The sequence below is a fragment of the Hyla sarda genome, chromosome 10 (genome assembly GCF_029499605.1).
Source record: "Hyla sarda isolate aHylSar1 chromosome 10, aHylSar1.hap1, whole genome shotgun sequence".
Lineage (NCBI taxonomy): Eukaryota > Metazoa > Chordata > Amphibia > Anura > Hylidae > Hyla > Hyla sarda.
The window spans coordinates 46556677-46583781 of NC_079198.1; the positions used below are offsets into that span (position 1 = coordinate 46556677).

The 27105-nt window shown below is 40.9% G+C and overlaps 1 protein-coding gene across 10 annotated transcripts in view; it reads right to left on the reverse strand.

Annotated features, from left to right (window-relative positions):
• Positions 1-10087: 10087 nt before the first annotated feature.
• Positions 10088-27105, reverse strand: part of LOC130294354 (epsin-1-like) — a 400181-nt gene continuing 383163 nt past the window's right edge. For all 10 annotated transcript variants that reach the window (XM_056544011.1, XM_056544010.1, XM_056544019.1 and 7 more), the window contains 2 exons: positions 15687-15920; positions 10088-11790 (listed from right to left, as the gene is read on the reverse strand). In XM_056544011.1, coding sequence (XP_056399986.1) covers positions 11399-11790; positions 15687-15920 — 626 coding nt within the window. In that variant the 3' untranslated portion in view covers positions 10088-11398. The remainder of the gene's footprint in view (positions 11791-15686; positions 15921-27105) is intronic.

Consider the following 27105-nt stretch of genomic DNA (forward strand, 5'->3'; position numbering starts at 1 on the left):
AATCTCAGCAATTTATTAGCCCCCAGCAGATTTTCCGAACATCGTACACCACAGAATTCCTGTTCTATTAAACCGTATTGTTTTCCTTGTAAAAAAAAGTCGCTGCCTTTGTTGTGAATGGATCATCCAAACTGATACTTTTTCTTCCTTTTTTTACACAACAAACATTTAAAATTAAGGATTCACTAAATTGTGACACCACTTTTGCTATCTATCTATTAACCTGTGGTTGCGACCGCCAATACGTTGGTCGTACCACACAAACGGTGCGCTCCAGGATGAACAAACACAGATGGAACATAAAACATGGTTTTTTGTTACAAAGTTTGTCCCGACACTTCACTCTCCATCATCAAAAAAACACTGAAACTTTAAAATTAATTATTCTAGAAACTATCCCCATTCATTTACCTAATAGAATACAAAGATTGAATAATCGCGAATCCTTTTGGATTCACAAACTACATACTTTGCACCCTCAAGGTTTTAACGAATGTATCGATACAGTTAAATAATTTGATTATTTGGGGTTTAAAAATTCCATTTTTTCATATGGATTAATTTCGAAAATATTATACCTTGATTTCTTTTCGTTCCTTCTGTGCTGTTCACCCTGGAGCGCCCCACTGTGTATCTATTATTTCTTATGTTTTATTATCTACATACAAATACTTTTGTATTTTTTATTTATTTATTGTTTGTTAATTTGGATTTTTGTACGAATATTCACACCCTGCGTTTTCGCCGGTTGCTGTATTCAATACCGCACAAGTTATTCGAGTTCATCTTATTTTCTAAGTAGTGTTCATATATTTCTTTCTGGTCAGTTGCGATTTGGTTTACCGCACTGTCATCTATTTATTCTTTATTTTATTTTAATAAGGCAGCGATATACAATTAAATAATTTGTCTATCCCTTGAATTAATATACATAACTCTTTATATCATTTATATCTTTTGAAATAATATCCAACTTGTGTTGTTGAATGCCGCACCGGTGACTAAGCGGTGTGACTTCTTGAGTCGCTTGTGGGGTTATATTCACACCACATGCGGTAATTATATTATATTATATTTTATATATTTATATATATATATGTTTACAAGATTGCATTGTGCTTTCATATTGCTGTTTCATTACTATTTCTTTGTTTAACTATTTATATTTATTTATATCTATCTATATATTTTTTTATACATTGTCATATGGATATGTAATTCTATGTAACAACTTTTTCAAAAAGTACTCTAATGGTTAATTCCTGGAGGTATATATATCTGTTACCAGCCTTCCCTTGTCATGCCTGATGAAGCTGCGCATGCGCAGCGAAACGCGTTGCATCTAATAAATCCATTGATTTTACTCGGCTGTCTGATGGTTCCTCTCTGCGCCAGACAAACTCCTGACTCCCTGGTCATTCGCTTTTGATTCTAATCTTACCCAGGAGGGCTGCAGTGGACCTTCTTCCATATCTCTTCTGCTCTTAACCTTGTTGTGTGTGGGCGCACAACCAACTTCGGTAAGCGGCTTGGGAATTACCGTCCCCTACCCCCACCTGCAAGATCTGCTGATCCCGCACATGAGGCGCCTTCCTTTCTTTCTCTAGGAGCCCGAGAAGTAAAAATTCTTGCTCCTCAGAGATGCAGGATGCTTTACAGCAGTGGTCCCCAAACTGTGGCCCTCCAGATGTTGCAAAACTACAATTCCCAGCATGCCTGCATGCTGGGAGCTGTAGTTTTGCAACATCTGGAGGGCCACAGTTTGGGGACCACTGCTTTAGAGTGAGAGCTAAAGCGTGTTAGGGTGGTTATTAGCCAGTTTTAGCTGCTTTTTCTTAGGGTCTGAGAGGGAGCTCCTCAAGTGTGCATCCTCTCTCTTTGGCTGCTAACCACACCCCCAGATTCCTTTGTTTTCCCAAGGACTATACTTGTTGGAAAAAATCTTTCTGGATATTGCTCACACAACAGCTGAGGTGAATTCTGTGCATGTGGGATGTAGGAAGCAGAGGACGAATAACAATGGTGAACCATTACATACGTTTTCTCTTTCTCTTAGATGCCAAGTAGTCTTGCTAGATCAATATAGTCAGTATATCCCCTCTAGGGATTTCTACTGTTTGTAGGCACCAAGTATATTTTCCTGCATGTGGAAATGAAAGAACCTGGGGATCACGTGGGCTTTGTGGTCTCTGTGTTCTGGTCTCAGATTCTATGAACTCTTTCATCAATCAGCACAAGGAGCTCAAAAGGTGAGGCTGAGTGTTGTAGGGATATTAACTGTGCTGCAACCGAGGAGCTCAACACCTTTATTACAACAAAGCAGCGTAGGTTATTTCTCAGACATTGGTTTTCTAAGTTGTTGAGTTTATCTTAAACAGCTTTCAAGGTGTCTGGCTGGATTAAGGTTCTTTCTTTCTGCCTGATTCAGCATCAACAACCCTAGATTCCAGGTCACTGATCTTTTGTGCACTGCTGTTGACTTGGGCAAGAGCTGTTAATGGACGCATGCAGAAGATCCAATCTTTTGTTAAGTAGGGGCATAATTATTCTGGTTACTTCCACTGACATTGCCTGTGAGGAAGCATAGTCTGGGGAGGTAGTGCCCAGGCAAGAGGAATAAGAAGAGTCTTTTGCAGTTTGCAACACTATGGATGGTGACACCAGATTATACAATTGCGCAGCCAAGACAGCATCCTTTTCCTGGATTATCTCTTTATATTTGTCGTTAACTTAGAAGGCATGGGTTGCAAATCAGTTTTCTTAGAGCTCTGCAAATTTTTGCTCATGGTCAGAGAGGTAGAGCAAGAAATTTTCCAATGACAAATGCAATAGGCAATAAAAGGCAGGTATCCTCAATGGAAATTATGGATTCTGGGAATATATATCATGACAGCAAGGTCACATAGGAAATAAGTCTCGATGTGCGGTGGAGGCAGAGGGGTATCAAACAGTTTGGTGGCAAGATGGTAGTTATGATGCAACAAGCAATATAAAGACAGATAGTGTCAATTCTCCCAGGTAGAATGTGTGTGGGCACTCTGGGCAGTAAAAGCCACATGTTAGTACTACTGGTGGCCAAGATATGGGTATTCTCAGGGCTGCTGCGAGGAGCCCATGCATGGGCATGCTTGATGCCCAGCCCACTGGAAAGTCCTTCAGTTTTCAGTTTATTATTTCAATAGGGGAAGAATATTTTAAGGGCTCTTAATTTTTTGTGGCTTTAATTCTCTAAACTTTTGCTATTTTTACATGTTTCTTACAGAATTATTTTCCTTCCCACTACTTTCTTGTTTCAGTAGTTTGAATGCTCTCTTTATATCCATTATCACATCTCTAACTGTTTTGGTTAACCACATTGGTTTCTCCTGTTACTAACACATTTATTCCCACAGGTCCCTTATCTATGGTGATGACCAAGGTCCTCTCTTAGTTAATAAAACATGGCCTGAAGTTTAATAATTTTTTTACTCCCCCTAGAAGACATTTTATAATAGGATTAACGAAAACCTTGTTATGTTGTGGTCACTTATCTTTTGTCACTAGGATGACCCCCCCCCTCAACTTTGGATACTCTGGGGGAGTACAGGTGACGGCGCAAAAAAATTACTCTCATACTGCTGCTTATACGGAAAAATTAAAAGTTATAGATCAGTAAATTAGAGGGATTTTAAACTTACTAATTTGGTTAAAAAGTTTGCGTTTTTTTTAAGCGTGACAATAATAGAAATGTATGTAATCATGGATATCATGTTAATCGTATTGACCCACAGAATAAAGAAAACATGTAATTTTTACCGTAAATTGTACAGCATAAAAACAAACCCTTCAAAATGTACAAAATTGCAAGTTTTCTTACCAATTTCCCCACAAAAATAGTAATTTTTTTTTTGCTGTGCCATACATTTTATGAGTGATGTCATTACAAAGGACAACTGGTCGTGCAAAAAACAAGCTCGCATACTAATCTGTAGATGAAAATATAAAAGTTATGGTATTTAGAAGGGGAGGATTCCTTAAGGGGTTAATAATATTTTCTTAATTAAATAATAAAACCTTTTCCCAAAAAACTAAACAAAAAAAAAAACATTTCTGAGATTTCTACACTGGCAAAAGCTGGCGTGAATTTTTTTTCAGCCAGTACCTCTGGTTAGTTTTCCTTAACTGTCCTAACTCCTCTCTCTGCTCCACCACCACTCTCAGTACTTCCCCCAGCTGTCAATCTACACTGTCTTCCCCTTCTTTATTGTAGATACTCTGCCCCCATCCCTAGTTTAACCCCTTAAGGACCGGGGTTTTTTCCGTTTTTGCATTTTCGTTTTTTGCTCCTTGCCTTTAAAAAATCATAACTCTTTAAATTTTGCACCTAAAAATCCATATGATTGCTTATTTTTTGCGCCACCAATTCTACTTTGTAATGACGTCAGTCATTTTGCCCAAAAATCTACGGTGAAATGGAAAAAAAAAAAATCATTGTGCGACAAAATTGAAAAAAAAAACCGCTGTTTTGTAACTTTGGGGGCTTCCGTTTCTACATAGTACATTTTTCGGTAAAAATGACACCTTATCTTTATTCTGTAGGTCCATACGATTAAAATGATACCCCACTTATATAGGTTTGATTTTGTCGTACTTCTGGAAAAAATCATAACTACATGCAGGAAAATTAATACGTTAAAAATTGTCATTTTCTGACCCCTATAACTTTTTTATCTTTCCATGTATGGGGCGGTATGAGGGCTAATTTTTTGCGCCATGATCTGAAGTTTTTAACGGTACTATATTTGCATTGATAGGACTTATTGATCGCTTTTTATTCATGTTTAAATTATATAGAAAGTGACCAAAAATACACTATTTTGGACTTTGGAATTTTTTGGCGCGTACGCCATTGACCGAGCGGTTTAATTAACGATATATTTTTATACTTCGGACATTTCCGCACGCGGTGATACCATATATGTTTATTTTTATTTACACTTTTTTTCTATGGGAAAAGGGGGTTGATTCAAACTTTTAATAGGGGAGGGGTTAAATAATATTCATTCACTTTTTTTTTCAGTGTTATAGCTCCCATAGGGACCTATAACACTGCACACACTGATCTTTATCATTGATCACTGGTTTCTCATAGGAAACCAGTGATCGATGATTCTGCCGCTTGACTGCTCATGCCTGGATCTCAGGCACTGAGCAGTCATTCGGCGATCGGACAGCGAGGAGGCAGATAGGGGCCCTCCCGCTGTCCTGTAAGCTGTTCGGGATGCCGCAATTTTGCCGCGGCTATCCCAAACAGCCCACTGAGTTAACCGGCACTTTTTACTTTCGCTTTTAGCTGCGCGGCTCAGCTCTGAGCGCGCGGCTAAAGGGTTAATAGTGCGCGGCGCCACAATCGGCGCTGCACGCTATTAGCGGCGGGCCCCGGCTTCACTATGATTCCGGGCCCGCCGTGATATGATGCGGGGTTACCGTGTAACCCCGCGTTATATCACGGGAGCAGGACCAAGAACGTACCTGTACGTCCTTGGTCCTTAAGGGGTTAAACAACTCTCCACCCTTATAGCCACATTATCCTCCAGCACAGTTGCACGCCACCCATTGAAGTGCAGTCTGTCTCTACTAGAGATGGGCGAACTTACAGTAAATTCGATTCGTCACGAACTTCTCGGCTCGGCAGTTGATGACTTTTCCTGCATAAATTAGTTCAGCTTTCAGGTGCTCCCGTGGGCTGGAAAAGGTGGATACAGTCCTAGAAGACTCTTTCCTTACCTTGAGGTTGGAGCGTACAAAAACAAAGCATGCCCTCTCCAGCTCAACTATAACTTTCTTATACACTGGTGCCCAGTACTGTACACAGTATTCTATGTGTGGTCTGACTAGTGATTTGTACAGTGGTAGAATGGTTTCCTTGCCGTGGGAATCTATGCCCCTATTGATGCACCCCATTAATTTTTTTGCCTTGGCAGCAGCTGCCAGACACTGGTCACTACAGCTAAATTTACTGTTAACAGACTCCCAAGTCATTTTCCAGGTCAGTCGTCCCAAGTGTTCTCCCATTTAATACATAATCCCAGCCAGGATTTTTCTTCCTCATGTGCATAACCTTACATTTATCAGTGTTTAACCTCATCTGCCACTTCCCAGCCAAAACCTTCAACCTATCCAGATCCATTTGTAACAGTGCACTGTCCTCTATAGTGTTAGTATCATCTGCAAAGATTGCTACTTTACTATTCAACCCCTCTACAAAGGTCATTAATTAATATATTAAATAGAAAAGGACCCAGGACGGACCATTGTGGTACCCCACTAGTAACAGTCAGCCAATCAGAATAAGTACCATTAATAACCACCCTCTGTTTCCTATCATTGAGCCAGTTACTTACCCACTTGCACACATTCTCCCCCAGCCCAATTCTTCTCATTTTATGCACCAACCTTTTATGTGGAACCGTATCAAATGCTTAGGAAAAATCCAGATATACGACATCCAGCGATTCTCCCAGGTCCAGTCTGGAGCTCACCTCCTCATAAAAGCTGATCAGTTTGACAGGACCGATCCCTCATAAAGCCATGATGATATGGAGTCATACATTTATTTTTATCAAGAAACTCCAAAATAACATCTCTTAGAAAACCCTCAAACAATATGGAACAGCCCCTGTCACCATAGAGTCCCTGAATATTAAAAATAGGGGTCTGTCTATTACATTATTTAACTCCTTTATAACACGTGGGTGAATGCCATCTGAACCTGGTGATTTGTCTATTTTGAAGGCGGCACTGTACTTCTTCCTGGGTTAGACAGGTGACCTGTAATGGGGAGTTTACTTTATCTCATTGTATTTCACCTGGCATTTCATTTTCCTTGGTGAATACAGTGGAGAAGAATTTGTTTAAAGGAGATTTGTAGTGCAATATAACTCAAAATGTTTTTTAACTATATAAATAGCAAAAAGGTCAAAATGAAAGTGTAGGCTCCTTAAAAAATGATGAGGAAGAAATTATAAACTGGGATCAGGAAAAAGCAAATATATTAAAGGAGTATTCCAGCACAAAATAATTTATCCCCTATCCAAAGGATAGGGGATAAGTTATAGATCGTGGGGGGGTCCGAGCGCTGGGCCCCCCGAGATCTCCTGGACGGGGCCACAGCAGTATGCTGGAAAGGGACCGTTCCGTCCCAACATGTTAATACCGCACATCGCCGCGATCGGCGATGTGTGGTATTAGCCACGGGTCCCGGCCGTTGATTAGCGCTGGGACCGATGCGATATGATGCGGGATAGCGGCGCGATCCCGCTTCATATCGCGGGAGCCGGCGCAGGACGTAAATATACGTCCTGCGTCGTTAAGGGGTTAAAAGTCTCCCATTTAGTGTCAGTATTCTTGGTTTTGAGGACATTATCCCATTTTATATTGTTAAGGGCTTCTCTGAGGTGATCGAACTTTGCTTTCCTAAAGTTCTTGTTTTTGTGGCCCCTCGAGAGATTCCCTTATTGAAGAACAAGTTATAATGTATTATATTATGATAACTATTTCCTAGATATCCTTCTACTTGCACATTAATTACTCTATCAGGTCTATTGGTTAATATTAAGTCTAGTAGGGCGCCCCCTCTGGTCGGGCCCTGCACCATTTGGGACAGACGATTGTCTTTAGCTATAGTCAGAAACCTGTTTCCTTTATGAAATTCACAGGTCTCAGTCTCCCCGTTTATATCAGGATAGTTAAAGTCCCCCATTATCACATTTTGATTTGCTGCCATGTTTATTTGCCTCAGTAATTGATCTTCTGACTCTTCCATTATGTTTGGTGGCTTATAGCAAGCCCCTGTAAGAATTTTTTTTATACTTTTCTCCATATATTTCTACCCATAATGACTCCACATTATCGTTTCCCTCCCATATATCCTTCAGACTGGACTTTACATAAAGACAAACTCCTCCCCTTTTCCGTTTTGTCCGATCCTTCCTGAATAGACGATAACCCTGTATGTTGACCGCCCAGTGACAGCTATCGTCCAACCAAGTCTCTGTTATACCCACTATGTCATAATCCTCCTCAGACATTTTCCACTCCAGCTCGTCAGTTTTACTGGTCAGACTTCTGGCATTAGTCAACATGCAATTCAATGGTGTATGTTTTTTTTTTTTTCCTATGAAGCCTATCCCTATTAACTATTTTAACCCCTCCCTCCGCTCCACCCCAGGTACATTAATAAGTCCCCCCTCTCTATCTACACTATCTTCCCCCCTCTATGTTGTAGGTCCCCCCCAATGTTTTATACATCTTAGATCCCAAAGTTAGGGTTTGTAAATTTACAAGCTTAGCTATTTAGCTGTGTTAGCAAGCTGTTAATTATGAGGTTAATACATATATTGTCTAAACATGGTCAGTACTTTCCTCTAAAAATATAGATTAATTACTTTCCATGAAAACTGCAGACATATTGCACCTTGAATGATAAGAGGGTCATTGACCATGACAAAAAAAAAACATAGCACTTGTACTGAGCAGCATTTTACTATGGAAAGTGGCAGCATCACTGTCCATGAACGTGAAATTTTTTGAGACAATAGGTTTCTTAATTAAAAAAAAAAAAAAAAGTCTTCCATCAACAAGAAAATAGATGAGAAAAAATAAAAATAATTCAGGATAATATAAATATAGTAGTAACATAGTTCATAAGGTCGAAAAAGGACCAGAGTCCATCAAGTTCAACCCATAACCCTAATGAGTCCCTACTGAGACGATCCAGATAAATGCAAAAAAACTCTCATACTCGAGTAAAAAATTTATTCCCAACTCCAAATATGGCATCAGAATTGATCCCTGGATCAACATTCTGTCCATATAGATCTAGAATCTATAACCTGTAATTTTATTATTCTCCAAAAATGCATCCAGACCCCTTTTAAATTGTTTTACAGAGTTTACCATGACCACCTCCTCTGGCAGAGAATTCCACAGTCTCGCTGCTCTTACACAGAATAATATATTTAACATTCATACATTCACACAAATCCCATTAGAAAGTTGATCGCACATCATAAAATAATGGTCTCCATCTGTAATAGGACACAAGTTTATAATCGATGGGTCCTAGACTATCCTGAAAAGAGAGGCCACAGCACTGATTTTCCCTGTACAGGAGCATTCCAGCCCAACCTCATTATTATCATCATAGATGGGGTCAACGTCTGTTTTCTGTACCTAAACTAGAACTTCACTGTGATCCAGCGTTTCTATCTTGTTGGGGCTAAGAAAAAATAGAAAAATAACTATAATTCCCTAGTCCCAGTTCCCTGCAGTTCCCAATAGGCTTCCTCTGGTCTCCTGATTTTTTTGTTTGTCTTTTTCTGCTTCAAAGACGAGCACTCTGTGCAGGACCTGCTTGCTCTACCAATCACTGGCCAAGACAGCACACCACTGAGGCCAGTGATATGTGACAGAGATGGCAGGTCCTGTTCCAAGCGCTCATCTCGGAAAGAGATAAACAGAAAATTGGGGGGAGCTGCGAGGGACTGGGGCTAGGCAAGTACAGTTTATTTTCTACTTTTTTCCTGGCCCCAGCAGGATATGAATTTTTGCAAAAAGCCGCATAACCCCTTTTAATGTGGGACTCTTCTTCTCTCAATGTGATTCTCTTTGCTAATGATTATGAAATCAGGTCAATACGGCAGAGACGGATGGCTCCATTTAGACGATATATGTCCAGATGTGTTTAATAAATGACAGACATTCTGAATCACCTATGAACAGTTTTTGTTGTCCTTCCTCCAAATCACAATTCAAAGTCACTGCGAGAAAATATACACATAATAAAAGGAAAAACATAAAAAGATGTATTACATTATACATCCATATTCAGATTTTTCGCTTTCTATCTAAATTTTTTAAGAGAACCGACATACATAGTTTGTAAGGTTGAAAAAGACACAAAGGAAGACACAAAGAATTTAAAAAAAAACTTAGGAAAAGCTTATGGAACTTTTCCAGATTTTCTTTATTTGAACATTGTTTTCTCTTCGAATAGAGAGAAAACATTTGTAAATTTTCATACTGAATAGGACTCGATGGACAGCACACCAAGCAAAGCCTTCAGTTTATTAAGTGGTCATCAAACAAATCAACATCACAGATTTGATTTGTAATGGTAATATGAAAGAAATGGAATAAACTCAAGGGTTAAAAATCCACTTAATCAGCATTCATAGATTCATTCTAATAAATAGGAAATGTCCTGCTATTATGGCAATACAACCCAGAAATCCCCCATTAATCTCCTGCTCAACAGAGCCTAGCCTTTTAGTGTTATATCAATATATTGTTCTAAATAGGGCATTTTTCTAATGTGGTCCAATCATACAGAGTTGCTAGAGCAATGTGCTGTATTTACAAGTAGAGCCAACCAACACCGTAGTTATAAGAAAGGTAAAGGAAACAATGGCCCTCATTTACTATTGCAAACCTGACATGTTTTGTCGGGTTGTGTGCCAGATTCTGTCGCATTGCGCCAGAAATTCTGTCTGCACCAGATTTTGCGCCAGAATTGAAAAAACCCGACTAACTCTCCATTTTGCTGAAAAAAACACGAAAAAGGGGCATGGTCTCCAAAAAGGGGCGTGTTCCCGACATTTTCACAAAAACCCAACATATTTACTAAGGTTTCCACATAAAATGTGGTGGATTTGAGCTGAGGAAAACCAGACAGATCAGAGCATGTGTAAAAAAAAAAAAAAAGCAAAGTGTAGGGAAAGTGGAAAATGTAGGGAAACCTTAGTAAATACCGTGGAAAATAAATTGTAGGGAACTAAAACCCACAAAGAAACCTACACTCAACTCTTAGTAAATGAGGGCCAATGTGTTGAATTGAAGTGAAAGATGGGGGTAGGGGATATCAGGTTGGAAATGTCGGTAAAAGAGTAGGCAAAATACCTTTTACATAAGGAAAAAAACAGATGTTCTGCTTGGCTCACAAGTCAAAAGCCCCTGGGATTGCTACGAGGCAGAAACAAACAAAACCAATCAATCATACTGTGAAGTGCAGCTATTAATGCAAAAAAGGATTAGGGGGCAGTAAATGAAAATATCAGACAGTAAAATTCTGGCATAACACTACGTATTATCAATTATCCTGCAGAAAACAATATTAAGCTATGGTTTTTAACCTAAACACCTTTACCTGTACTACGGGGAGGGGTAAAAATACTATTTCTTGGTATTCAGAGGCACAGTGAAAAGGAAGCAGACACACAAAATTCCAAGGTGCTGCTAATACAGGGTTGCCACAAAAGATGTAAATTACAGGGACATTCTGTGGTGGTAGCAAGATGATGCCATGTTTGACCCATCACCCCCGTCATCACCATTACAAATTCAATCATTCCACAGCCTGTTATAATAGGAAAGGGTTGGTGGTACTAGTCACAGCTTGTGCTGATAGATTTGGTACCAGTGGTTGTGTCACCAACTGCTGCGGAGGCATCATAGCAGACAAACCCATGGGAGAAACACCAGGAGGCCCTGCAACAACTGGAAGGCCAACCACTCCAGCTACAGGCTGCATTCCAACCATTGGGGACACATTGGCTAGAGGAATTCCTTGGGCCATAGGGGACACTGATACCATGGGTGACACAGAACTAAATGGAATTGCTGCAGGGGTTTGTCCAGCAGGTGTCACTTGCTGTCCCATTGACATCACAGGACTGGAACGAAGTTGATTCAACGTAAGAGATGACTGTTGATTAGGCTGGAATGGATTTGTTGTAGCTGAACTGGTCGCCCCTAAAATAAATCATATTAAAAGATATGTAAAATACCATGTCTAGTTACTTTTGCACACATAACTGTTTCATTGTCAGCAACCATTTGTTATACAGAAAATATAAAAGATTCATTAACCCCTTCATGACCCAGCAAATTTAGATTTCTGGCTCATGTAGTTTTTCTCCTTACATTCTAAGATCCATAACTTTTTTGTTTTTCGACTGACAAAGTTGTTTTAGGGCTTATTTTCTGCGTAACAAGTTGGACTTTCCAAGGGTTCGCTTTCTTTTTTTTTTTAGCATACAATGTGTTACAAAGCCAGAAAAAAATTATATGCAGGGCAAAATTGAAAAAAATATGGAATTGCATAATTCTGTAGGGCAAAATTTTTTGCGGAGTTCAAAATATGGTAAATCTGACATTCCATATTCTATGGGTCAGTACGATTACAATGATACCAAACTTGAATAATTTTTGTTTTCGTTTTATTGTTAAAAAAAATAATAATAATTTAAACATTGAAATATAAGAAAAAAATAATTCTCATTACCATGTTCTCACCCCTATAACTTTAAAAATTTTCCACCTACAGAGCTATGTAGTTGTGTAGTTCTGGCTTTTTGTTCACTTTTGATGACATTTTTTTGGGTATGTAATGCAACCAAATAATCAGCAATTTTGGCGTTTGGAATTTTTTTGCATTTACACCGTTCACCGTGCAGGATCAGAAACATAATAATTTGAGAGTTCGGACAATTACGCATGTGGCGATTTTTTTCTTCTAAAAATGGCAAATGAAATAAAAATGAATTGTTATTAGGGGAGGGATTTTTTTATTTTTTTTAAAACATTTTTTTACTTTTGTTATACACATTTTTTGGCCCCCCCCTAGGGGCCTATCATAAGTCATCATCAAATGGCTTACATAGGTCAATGTAATGCTATTGCATTACATTGATCTATGAAATCTGTGCTCAATTGCTAAGGGCTGCCTAAGTGAGCCCTAAGCAAACTCAGAGCAGGGGATGATGCCGAGGAGCAGACCTAGGGCTTACCTAGCAACCCATATCTCCCCCCCCCCCCTGCGATTACATCGCGGGGAGAGGGCTATGGGACCACTAGACACCAGGGAATAGCTGCATTTAGTGTTTAAATGCCATGATCTGTATAGATCACGGTATGTAACCAGTTAAATGACAGACCTCAGCGCGATCGCCGAAGTCCATCATTACTGGCAGAAGTCAGCCGACCCGTGGGCCCCCATCATGTCTGCCCACCCGACCCATGATGTACATGTATGTCATGGGTCTGGAAGGGTTTAATGGTAAAAGTAATTCAATCACTTCATAAAGTGTTCTCCCATAGGGACATACACAGAGGGGGGGGGGGGGGGGGGGTTGAGTATTTAGTCATCCACCATTTGTGTAAGTTCTCCCACTTAAAAAGATGAGAGAGGCCTGTAATTTTCATCATAGGTATACCTAAACTATGAGAGACAGAATAGGGGGAAAGAATACAGGAAATCACATTGTAGGATTTCTAATTAATTAATTGGTAAATTCCTCTGTAAAATAAGTATTTGGTCACCTACAAACAAGCAAGATTTCTGGCTCTCACAGACCTGTATCAACTTCTTTAAGAGTCTCCTCTGTCCTCCACTCGTTACCTGTATTAATGGCACCTGTTTGAACTTGTTATCAGTATAAAAGACACCTGTCCGAAACCTTAAACAGTCAAACTCTAAAATCCACTAAGGCCAAGACCAATGAGCTGTCCAAAACAAAATTGTAGACCTGCATGAGGCTGGGAAGACTGAATCTGCAATAGGCAAGCAGCTTGGTGTGAAGAAATCAACTGTGGGAGCAATTATTAGAAAATGGAAGACATACAATCTCCCTGATAATCTCCTTCGATCTGGGGCTGCACGCAAGATCTCACCCAATGGTGTCAAAATGATCACAAGAACAGTGAGCAAAAATCCCAGAACCACACGGGGGGACCTAGTGAATGACCTGCAGAGAGCTGGGATCAAATAAAGGCTACCATCAGTAACACACTACGCTGCCAGGGACTCAAATCATGCAGTGCCAGATGTGTCCCCCTGCTTAACCCAGTACATGTCCGGGCCCATCTGAAGTTTGCTAGAGAGCATTTGGATGATCAAGAAGAGGATTGGAATATTGTCATATGAAACCAAAGAAGAACTTTTTGGTAAAAACTCAACTCGTCGTGTTTGAAGGAGAAAGAATGCTGAGTTGCATCCAAAGAACACCATACCTACTGTGAAGCATGGTGGTGGAAAAATCATGCTTTGGGGCTGTTTTTCAGAAAATGGAAAAGGAAGACTGATCCGGGTAAAGGAAATAATGAATGGGGCCATGTATTGTGAGATTTTGAGTGAAAATCTCCTTCCATCAGCAAAGACATTGAAGATGAAACATGGCTGGGTCTGTCAGCATGACAATAATCCCAAACACACCGCTCGGGCAACGAAGGAGTGGCTTTGTAAAAAAGCATTTCAAGGTCCTGGAGTGGCCTAGCCAGTCTTCAGATCTCCCTTTGGAGGGAGTTGAAAGTCCGTGTTGCCTAGCCCCAAAACATCACTGCTCTAGAGGAGATGTGCATGGAGGAATGGGCCAAAATATCATCAACAGTGTGTGAAAACCTTGTTAAGACTTACAGAAAAGGTTTGACCTCTGTCATTGCCAACAAAGGGTATACAACTTAGTATTGAGATGAACTTTTGTTATTGACTGTATACTTATTTTCCACCATCATTTGCCAATACATTCTTTAAAAATCAGACAATGTGATTTTATGAATTTTTTTTCTCATTATGTCTCTCATAGTTGAGGTATACCTATGATGAAAATTACAGGCCTCTCATCTTTTTAAGAGGGACAACTTGCACAATTGGTGGCTGACTAAATACTTTTTTCCCCCACTGTAAGTGTCACAGATCAGGTCCTCAACTCAATACCCTCCTTATAAGACAGCCAAGCTTTCAAATGGTTTGTAGCAGTCTATATCACATATGTGTGTTTTGGAAAGTCCATTTTATAATTCTCACAATATATTTTGTGATTATAAAAGTTCAAGTTACTTTTATTTTCCAAAATAATCATTATGACTAAAACAACTGTGGCACAAACCCCCCCCCCCCCCCAAAAAAAAAAAATAAAATCTGTCATTCTTTAACTTAACCACCAGTGGATGAATTTTAGTTTTTATATAAGCACATGTATTACTGATCTTGTATTGATCCAGTTTTAGAGCCTGCCCATTGCTACATTAACTATAATTGTTGGACAAAGGAAGAAACTGCATACGATTTGCCCCCTAAAAGCTTACAATTCTGAGTACAGCTAGTTTTTCTTAGATTCTTTGTAAGCAAATTACCTGCTCTGTGCAGACATAAAGCCAAACATGGAATGGTGGGAGAGCTCATAATTGTGAATGCAGCTCTAAACTAGAATAGTCTGTAACTTGAGACTAGAAAGGAATAAGCATTGAAGTTTACAAAAAACAGCTTACTTTTCAAATAGATTAATTTTATATGTAAACAGTAAAATGGTGTCAGTAAGGTTAACATCTAAAATGTTTAAAGGATTTTTCAAGGCTAAATTTTTTGATTCCCAGAATAGACCATCACTATCAGACCGTTGGGTTGCCATCATACAGCACGTGCACACAGAGCACAGTTGAAAGCAAACCGCTCTGTATGTGGCCATGCAGGGTAACTGCAGCTCAATGTCCATTGAAGTGAATGGGAGCTGAGCTGTAGTAACCCAGCACAGAGAAAGGGATAAAGTTTGGCTGTTGATTACATTCACTCCACCTGTTAATTCATGCCATATGAGGAAACCTATGTCTAATTGCAGACCTAGAGAAGGGCTATTTTAATATTCACTTACCTGTAACTAGGAAGGGGTTTGAGGTTTTTGTGTTTTGTAGGGTGGGTTTTGAAATAAGAGAGTCCAAATCTACTAACGCAGCATTGGGCCCCAGGAATGACTCAGGCGTTTTCCGTGTAGGATTGGAGCTTTCAGAGAGGGAACCACTCATTGCTGCCATGTCAAAGGCATCTGGACTCTTTGAACCAAGTGAGCGAGACACTGGAACTTCCCCAGCTAAAAGATCCAGCTCACCTGCAGGAAAAATAAGGAGTGAAAATAAGAAAAAAACACTTATAAACTATACATCTATAACAAAGAAAAACATTTATTTTAAAGTAACCAGCCAGCAATAAGATATAGCATGAAAGAGGAAGAACTTGATGAGGTTTCATGAAAAACTGGACTAAAAAAATGAAGACTAAAAAATAGAAAGGCTCAGCTATCACTGGAAACCAATGATAACAGGGGTGTGGAAATTTTAAAAAAACACTACTTGTCCAAGGGACTAAAGCGGAACACAATCTACTTGTCCCTCAAGAAAATCCACTTGTCCTGGTAGATAAAATAATTTCCACCAAAATAGTACGATCCCCCCAACTAGACCACCAGGGATGGATATAAGATCCCTTTAGACACTGCTGTCAACTTAGGTGATCTAATGGTTTAATAGCGGCCCCGGTGATTGCAGCATGCCAGGCTATTAGCGGAGGGAGAGTTGTAGCTCCTCTAACACCCGAGGGAAGCCCAGAAAAGTCTAGATGTAACTTTTTGATCACCTTATGAAAAATTTCTAATATGAAGTGACCAAAAATGAGCTATTCTGGACAATTTTTTTACATTTACACCGTTCACCGTACGGTTTAATTAACATTATATTTTAATAGTCTGGACATTTCTACATGTAGCGATACCACTTATGTTTATTTTTGTACATTATTTTTATTTAAAGAAAATTGGAAACTTTTATTAGGAAAGGGGCTTATTCACATATATACGCACTTTTTAAAATATTTTAATCACTATTTTTCAGTCTCAATAGGAACTTATGTGATACTGGGGGGTGTTCTGCTTCTCCAGTTTATGTGCTGCATTTTGTGTCAGAAAATGCTGGAAGTTGCATTTAGTTAGTAGATAACTACAACTCCCAGCATGCCCTGATACAGTCTATGGTTGTGTGGGTGTTGCAGCATGTTGCACTGTATAGTACAGTTAAGGTTATTGTGTAACATGCTGGGAGTTGTAGTTTTGGTTCGTATCAGCTGCAGAGCCATAGTCTGTGTCAAGGAATACTGGGAATTGCAGTTAGTAACTACAACACCCAGCATGCCCTGATGCAGCCTATGGCTCTGCAGCTGACCCGAACCAAAACTACAACTCCCAGCATGTTACACTTTATAGTTCTACAGATTAGGTTATTATCTAACATGCTGGGAGTTGTAGTTTTGGTTCGGGCGTGTTTGCGTGCATCCGTGGGGCTCTTGGTCGTCGGGTGAGTATGAAGGGGAGGATTCTGGGGGCGTAATTTACTGCGGGTGACCAGAAGACACTGAAAATAAAATTAGATGGCACAACTGGTGGCGGCAGCAGTGCCCCCCCCCCCCACATCATACATTACATACACACATCACACATACACTCACACCATTCATACACACATCCTACATACACCCGCCGCTGCCCCCCCACATCATATACATACACACATCACACTTAGACAGACATCACACACACATCATACATTATATACACACATCACACACACCATACATATACATCATACATATGCACACATCATACATACACCCACCGCTGCCCCCCCCCCACATCATACATCACATGCATACACACAAACTTAGACATCATACACACATTATACATTACATACACATCACACAGACATCATACACACATTATACATTACATACACATCGACATCATACACACATTATACATTACATACACATCACACATAGACATCATACACACATTATACATTACATACACATCACACACAGACATCATACACACATTATACATTACATACACATTACACAGACATCATACACACATTATACATTACATACACATCGACATCATACACACATTATACATTACATACACATCACACATAGACATACACACATTATACATTACATACACATCACACACAGACATCATACACACATAATACATTACATACACATCACACACAGACATCATACACACATTATACATTACATACACATCACACACAGACATCATACACACATTATACATTACATACACATCGACATCATACACACATTATACATTACATACACATCACACATAGACATACACACATTATACATTACATACACATCACACACAGACATCATACACACATTATACATTACATACACATCACACACAGACATCATACACACATTATACATTACATACACATCACACACAGACATCATACACACATTATACATTACATACACATCACACACAGACATCATACACACATTATACATTACATACACATCACACACAGACATCATACACACATTATACATTACATACACATCACACACACAGACATCATACACACATTATACATTACATACACATCACACACAGACATCATACACACATTATACATTACATACACATCACACACACAGACATCATACACACATTATACATTACATAAACATCACACACACATCATACATTACATACACATCACACAGACATCATACACACATCATACATTACATACACATCACACATAGACATTATACATTACATACACATCACACAGACATCATACACACATCACACATAGACATCATACACACATTACATACACATCACACATAGACATTATACATTACATACACATCACACAGACATCATACACACATCACACAGACATCATACACACATTATACATTACACATACATCACACATAGACATCATACACACATCATACATTACATACACATCACACAGACATCATACACACATTATACATTACATACACATCACACAGACATTAAACACACATTATACATTACACACACATCACACATACACTCACACCCTACATATACAACCACCCTTCCTGCCGTCTGCATTCTCTGCCTTCTCACCTGAGCCGTCATGAGTGGACATCAGAGCTGTAGTCCCGTCCGGTGTGAGGTTACATGGGTTTGAAAATCTCCCCTCACACCTAAAGTTCTCTCCTCTCTCCCCTCCCCCGCTCTGTGTATTCCCCGTGTAAACATGCAACCTCCCCGTGGTGGATTAGGTCCTGGGGAGACAGGGGAGGGGGAGGGATAGAGCTGTGTGCGGGGGAGGGGGGAGCTGTGCACGGAGCTGTCTTACGTCCTTTCTCTCACCCTGCTGTGTCTTCTTGTGTGGAGCTGCATCCCTCCAGGAGGGGAGATAAGGGGGCTCTGCAGTCAGCTGGGGGCCGCCGCCCCCCCATACACTCTTGAGGTGCAGACTTGCATCCGCTCCTGCGCCTCACACCGGCATTAAAGAAAAATAAGGGGGACGTCGGTCTGTCCCTGCTAGCCCGATACAGGGCTAAATCTATACAAAATTCACCTGCCCGGCGCCCAAAACTACTTGTCCCGGGCGTCGGGCGATAGAATTTCCACATCGCTGGATAAGAACGGGCAAACCAACCCAACACCTATACCCAAGTAATAAATTAGAATATGTTGTTGCTCAAAATCTAAAAATAACTGGATCCCACTAGCCGAATAATATCAAATTTTATATATCAAAAAAATTAATAAAAGTAAATAAAAATAAACATAATGCATAAGATATAAACACTATTTGGTTATATAGTCACAGGGCCCTTGTGGCACACTGACAGTGATAGTAAAATGAATGTATAAATAAAGGAACAGTGAACACATAAATGCTGCTTCCAAAATGTCTGATTTCTTCAAGGCAGTCTGTGACTTATAGCCCTCCCATATGGATATATAGTGTTGTCTATAAACAAAACCAACTGTCTGTGGTAAAGGAGTCCTATGCAGGGCACAGCTGGTATCAATTGTATAATCCAATGTTCTGTGTGATAAAAGTTCAATATTGATATTAATAAATGGAAAATGTGATGGGGGCGTGGCTTGCCTATGGAGGAGTGAGGACTTGCTTCACATCGCTCTGCTCTCCTGCCTGCTTCTTCCCTGCTTTCTGGCATTCTGAACCCGCTCTCATGCCTCTTTTAAAGAAATCTAAAGAGTCTGCTGACCTTACCCACCTGGATTCTGGCAGTATTAGCATTTTTTTTGGCAGTCAAACTGCCTCTGAAGGTGGCACCCTGGCTCCCAGGATGGCGGCCGCCACGAGGTCCTGATCTATGGCGTGTGACTGAGCATGCAGGGGCTGCCTCCCCACCGCTCTCACATGTAACCAGGCTGGGGGATTCTGACGATGATGACTCTGGGGGGTGACTGTTACATCATGGCCTACCTGAAAGCTCTCCCTACTAAGCAGGACTTTGAGCGGTGCATCTCCAGGCTGGAGTGCACGTATAAGACTGAGAAGGAGTCCATTAAAGGGGAGCTGCGCCAGTTAGGTCAGCACTTGGGGGATCTCGACCAGCAACAGGAGGCCCTTCATGCTCGCATGGACTTCCACACCCAAATCTTACAGGAGCACTCGCTCCAGATATCGGAGCTGTTTTCACACCAGAAAGATTTAGAGAATCTGCATTGCCGTAATAATATTTGGCTCCTAGGCATTTCTGATTCTGTAGCCCCCTCTGCAATAGACTCGGCAGCCCAGAACATCTTTGCTATCCTGCTGGATTCTGATGGATCGGCCCCTGTTGAGCTAGACTGTATCCACTGTTCCCTCAGGGCTAAACTGCCCGACAATGCACCCCCCCCCAGAGACATGATATACCGCATCCATTTCTTTAAGGAGAAGGACAAGATCATGATTGCAGCTAGAGCTCATGGCTCCGTGGATTTTAAGGGCTCTCAAGTCTCCCTGTTCCCAGATCTGGCACATCACACCCTTCAGGTTCATAGGGCTCTGTGGCCCCTCTTGAATCTACTGCGTTCCAGCACTACTGCTGGATATTCCCCTTTCAGCTCATCACTCGGCATGGAGGCAAGATTGCCATACTCCGCCAGCTGGGTGACCTCCCTAAATTTCTTGTTACCTTGGAACTCCTTATGGTCTTGTTGCCGGAGTGGCCAACTTCTCTGTGTCCTGTGACTCCCCCGCACCATGACAAGTGGCAACCTATGATCCTCAAGTCTCCTTCCACTGTTCGGCGGACTCCTTCACACCTACCTCCCTGAAGGCCATGGATTTTCTCTCCTTGGTGGTGATGTTGCCCTATTGACTCCTGGGTTCGATGGAGGGTTCCTGTTCTCGGGGGCTTATTGTTCTCTGTTTTCCTCCTATGCAGGTTCTTGTTTTGTTTATTACTTCATGTGCCTTATAATAGTGCAGGTTGGGGTTCTTTTCAGTTCTGCTTCCAGTTATTTTGTGGGGGGGGTTGGTGGTTATGGAGTTTTCTTCTGGTTAGGCTTTCACTTCCCTACGTAGGGATGATGTTCAGCGAGCTGACCATCTCTTGGTTTGCTCTGTGTTTAGGACCTTTGGTCAAGATGTTCTTGTTTCTTGTTCTCCTGCTCCTTTTCTCTGTTTTATGTTTCCCATTGTGTCTGTCCTCCTCCCCTCCTTGTGCGTTTTCCATCTATCATTTACCCACTCCTTTCCACTATGGATTCCCTAGCAGTCTGTTCATTCAATCTGAAGGGGTTTAATGTACCTGAAAATGGTGACAGGTTCTCTATCATCTTCACAAAAAGAAGGTATCTGTAGCTCTTTTTCAGGAAACCCACTTTCACACCTCCTCCTGTCCTATCAAAGACCGTAATCACTCCACTTGGTTCCATTCCACCAACCCTGAGGCTAAGTCCAGAGGGGTGTCGATTGCCTTTCATAGGACCTTCCTGCCCTCTGTTATTAAGGTTTAGGAGGATCCTATGGGCCATTACTTGTTTTAAAATTTTTCCCATGCTTCTAAATTGTTCTGGGTAGTGGCCATCTATTTTCCTAATCAGAGCCAGGTTGCCTTTGCTCTGGATCTGCTGACCCGCCTGGATGACTTTGCTTGTTCCTCGCAGATTATCATTGGGGGGGGGGGGGGACCTCTGGCGTGTCTTGCACCCAGACGTTAAGGATTATACTTATTCCCCTGCACATTGCTCCTTTAGTAGATTGGATATGATTTTTGTAAGCCATCCCCTTCTCTCCCTGTCCCTACGGGCCTCCATTGACTCTGTGGTGTGGTCTGACCACGCCCCAGTACTGGCAAAGCTTCACTTCGCTCCAAATGCTCCTCGCCCCCACTCCTAGAGGCTCAATGACCACCTGCTCAAGGATGTCCTCTGTAGGGACGAAGTCAGGCAGGCAATTTCTGACTTTGTGATGAATCATAGTTCTGATGATACCCCTGCCCCTCCCACTTATGTGGGAGGCACTTAAGTGCACGGTTCGGAACATATTTATTGCTCATGGAGCCAGTCTTAAAAAAGCTGATTTTCGGATTATAGCTGGCCTTTTCGCTGAGTTGGCCTCTTTTGAATCTCTGAATAAACAATATTTTTCTGCTGCGACTCAGGCACAAATTTCCACCACGAGACAGAAATTGCTGTCCTGCCTTGATAAGAAAAATGAGAAAAGAAAAACACACGCGCCCCTAGTGCGGTACTTGTGAGAAGATTTGGCAATTGTAAAGAATTACACTTACCAGAATGTGTTGCGCTGAGGGCACACCACCATATGGAGCATAAGCAGTAGAAAGATCCTGTTGCAGCCTAGATCCTCCGGTCAGACTTTGCTCACCAGTCGTAATAGCAGCAAAAAATGGCAAAAGATAAAATCGGATCCTTGTCAGGAGCAGACCAGTAGAAGAAACATCCATAATGCATGGATACACGTCAAAAGGTTTATTTGGAACACAACAGCAACAAGTTTCATGCCCATAAAGGGCACTTCATCAGGCAAAGTGGCACTTCATCACACATAACCTGATGAAGTGCCCTTTACGGGCAAGAAACGCGATGCTGTTGTGTTCCAAATAAACCTTTCGAAGTGTATCCATGCATTACGGATGTTTCTTCTACTGGTCTGCGCCTGACAAGGATTCGATTTTATCTTTTGCCATTTTTTGCTGCCTTGATAAGAAATCATTGTGCCTTTGGGATCAGGCTCATAGGGGTTACTATGAATACGCAAACCGTTGCAGCTCGTGGCTCTCTCGGGCACTCCACCGCAATTGTCCTCCCCTTATATTCTTTCCCTTAATTCTCCATCTCAGGGGAAGATCCATACCACCCAGCAGATTGTAGTGGAGTTTTGGTCCTTTTACGAATATCTCTACAACATTAAGGGGAAGTTTGCTGATCTTTCTCCCTCCCTTTTCCATGATAAGATCCGGTCTTACTTATCTAAGCATAGTCTGCCATCCCTGTCCCCAGGCAGGTGAGCAGCTTTGGAGGCCCCATTGAGGCCTCAAAAATGGCATGAGTCTCTCTAGTAGACCGGGTACCCTGGCTCCCCTTTTTAGTACCCCTCAGTTTGTAGACGACTCCAGTATTTGTACCCTTCTGGGGTTGCTGGTTGGTTCTCGACTGCGTCATCTGCAGGCGTTGTCTGGAACTGATCTGGTTGCTGCCCCGACTGATATGTCCTCTTTCCCCAGTGCATGGCTAGTATATGGCAGGCTATGCCATTTTTATTCTTCCCTCTCACCCAGTGCTTACCTTCATAGATGGCTTACTACTTTTGAGCAGTTGTGCATGCTTTCTTCTCCTCCCTCCCATACTGTTTCTCTGATCTACGGAGCGCTGGGAATGGAGATGGAGACTACTCTGAAGCCGCCCTATGTTCTCAAGTGGGAGGCGGACCTAGGTAGGTCTAGAAATTTCTAAGATGTTTTTGCTTACTCACAAGACCTGTCTTCTAGGTCTCAGGAGCATAATTTCAAAATTCTATCTAGATGGTACAGATGCCCAGATCGGATTCACTCGATGTTCCCCTCAGTCTTGACCATGTGTTGGCGTTGTGGCAGGGCAATTGGTTCCTACCTCCACATTTGATGGGATTGCTCTCTGATCCGTCCATTCTGGGCTTTTGTATTTGATCTGTTTAACAAGGTCTGCTCGGACTCCATCCCTCTTTCTCCTGAGAGTGCTCTCGTCTTTGTACCACGGATCTATTCCATTTGCTACAAAGGGCTTGTTGAGACATTTCTTATGTGCTGCTCAGACCATAGTCCTGAGCCATTGGAAAACTACAGTTCGTGGAGATGTTGAATACATTTCGTAGGATGGAAGAACTGGTGACCTCTGACTGAGAAAAACCTGAGCTGTTTTTCAGGGCGTGGCACCATTGGGATGCTTTTTGGTACTCTCCAGAGTACTCTGGCTGGTTGTCCTAGAGCATTTATTTCTCTCCCCCTCCTGGTTTCCCCCCTCCTTGTATTTTTGTTATTCCTTTTTGTCTGTCTTTTTATCTGTTTTTTTCTATCCCCCTTTTCCTTTCTTGCTACTGTCCTCTTTACTTCCTTTTTCCTTCTTTTATTATTCTGATGCTTCTCTATATGCTTGTAAGGGTCATGTCCATGCTATTGATTACTTACACTCGACCTGCGTGTCCCATGTGGGAACATAATACCTTTGTTATTGTCACATGGTTTGCTTTTTGTGAAACTTCTTTAATAAATATAGATTTGCCATATATGGACAATGTTATCGTTGGTGAAACAGTGGTCCACTAGTTAGTAGCCGGCTATTGCATATATGCCCAGTTTCATAATATGCCACTCCGCCGCCAGATAAATGTACATGTGGCTCTGACCTGAACCCCTTAAGGACTCAGCCCTTTTTCACCTTAAGGACTGAGCCCTTTTTTGTAATTCAAACCACTGTCACTTAACGCATTAATAACTCTGGGCTGCTTGTACCGAATATTCTGATTCCGAGAGAGTTTTTTCGTGACATATTCTACTTTATGATAGTGGTAAATTTTCATTGTTACTTGCATCCTTTCTTGGTGAAAAATCCCCAAATTTCATGAAAATTTAGCTTTTTTCTAACTTTCTGCCTGAAAGGAAAATGGATATTCCAAATACATTTATAAATTGATTCACATATACAATATGTCTACTTTATGTTGGCATCATAAAGTTGACATGTTTTTACTTTTGGAAGACATCAGAGGGCTTCAAAGTTCAGCAGCGATTTTCCAATTTTTCACAACATTTTCAAAATCGGAATTTTTCAGGGACCAGTTCAGTTTTAAAGTGGATTTGAGGGGTCTTCATATTAGAAATACCCCATAAATGAGCCCATTATAAAAACTGCACACCCCAAAGTATTCAAAATGACATTCAGAAAGTGTGTTAACCCTTTAAGTGTTTCACAGGAATAGTAGCAAGGTGAAGGAGAAAATTAAAAATCTTGAACACTTGCATGTTCTTGTAGACCCAGTTTTTGAAATTTTACAAGGGGTAAAGGAGAAAAAGCCCCCCAAAATTTGTAACCCAATTTCTCTTGAGTAAGAAAATACCTCATATGTGGATGTCAAGTGCTCTGTGGGTGCACTACAAGGCTCAGAAGGGAAGGAGCAACAATTGGATTTTGGAGAGTGAGTTTTTCTGAAATGTTTTTTGGTAGGCATGTAACATTTAGGAAGCCCCCTAAAAAAAAAAAACAACATGACATACTATTTTGGAAACTAAACCCCTCAAGGAACGTAACAAGGGGTAGTGTGCGCCTTAATACCCCATAGGTGCTTGAAAAAGTTCTGCTAAAGTTGGACGTGAAAATTAAAAATTACATTTTTTCTCACTAAAATGCTGATGTTACCCCAAATTTTTCATTTTCACAAGGGGTAATTGGAGAAAAAGCCACCCAAAATTTGTAACCCCATTTCTTCTGAGTATGGAAATTCCCCATATGTGGATGTAAAGTGCTCTGCGGGCGAACTACAGGGTTGGCCATTTATATGGATACACCTTAATAAAATGGGAATGTTTGGTGATATTAACTTCCTGTTTGTGGCACATTAGTATATGTGAGGGGGGAAACTTTTCAAGATGGGTGGTGACCATGGCGGACATTTTGAATCCAACATTTGTTTTTTAATAGGAAGAGGGTCATGTGACACATCAAACTTATTGGGAATTTCACAAGAAAAACAATGATGTGCTTGGTTTTAACAGAACTTTTTTCTTTCATGAGTTATTTACAAGTTTATGCCCACTTATAAAATGGGTTCAATGTGCTGCCCTTTGTGTTGGATTGTCAATGCAACCCTCTTCTCCCACTCTTCACACACTGATAGCAACACCGCAGGAGAAATGGTAGCACAGGCTTCCAGTATCCGTAGTTTCAGGTTCTACAGAATGGGCAAAACAAAAATTGGAACAGGACCCTCAGTTTACGCAGAAGATTTTGTTCAGTGATGAGGCAACCTTTTATGTGAATGGTGACGTTAACAAACAAAACTATCGCTATTGGTCTGACACTGTACCCCATATACCATACCATCAATTTTTGTGTTCCAACAGTCTTGGAGGGATCTATCCAATGTGGGTTAGTGTCAGACCAATAGCGGTGGTTTTGTTTGTTAACTTCACCATTCACATAAAAGGTTGCCTCATCACTGAACAAAATCTTGTGCGTAAACTGAGGGTCCTGTTCCAATTTTTGTTTTGCCCATTCTGCAGAACCTGAAACTATGGATACCGGAAACCTGTGCTACCATTTCTCCTGCGGTGTTGCTATCAGTGTGTGAAGAGTGGGAGAAGAGGGTTGCATTGGCAATCCAACACAATGGGCAGCACATTGAACCCATTTTATAAGTGGTCAGAAACTTGTAAATAACTCATGAATGAAAGTTATGTAAAAACTAAGGACATCATTGTTTTTCTTGTGAAATTCCCAATAAGTTTGATGTGTCACATGACCCTCTTCCTACTGAAAAAACAAAAGTTTGATTCAAAATTGCCGCCATGGTCACCACCCATCTTGAAAAGTTTCCCCCTCACATATACTAATGTGCCACAAACAGGAAGTTAATATCCCCAGCCATTCCCATTTTATTAAGGTGTATCCATATAAATGGCCCACCCTGTACAATGCTCAGAAGAGAAGGAGCGCCATTGAGCCTTTGGTGAGAGAATTTGCGTTACAAATTTAGTTTTTTCTCCCCCCCCCTTTTAATTTTCAAAAGTATGGGGTAACACAAGCATGTTATTGGAAAATTCTTTTTTTTATTTTTTTTAAACATGCTGGTGTAGACCCCAACTTTACCTTTTCATAAGGGGTAAAAGGAGAAAAAGCCCCCCAAAATTTGTAACGCAATTTCTCCCGAGTATGGAGATACCCCATATGTGGC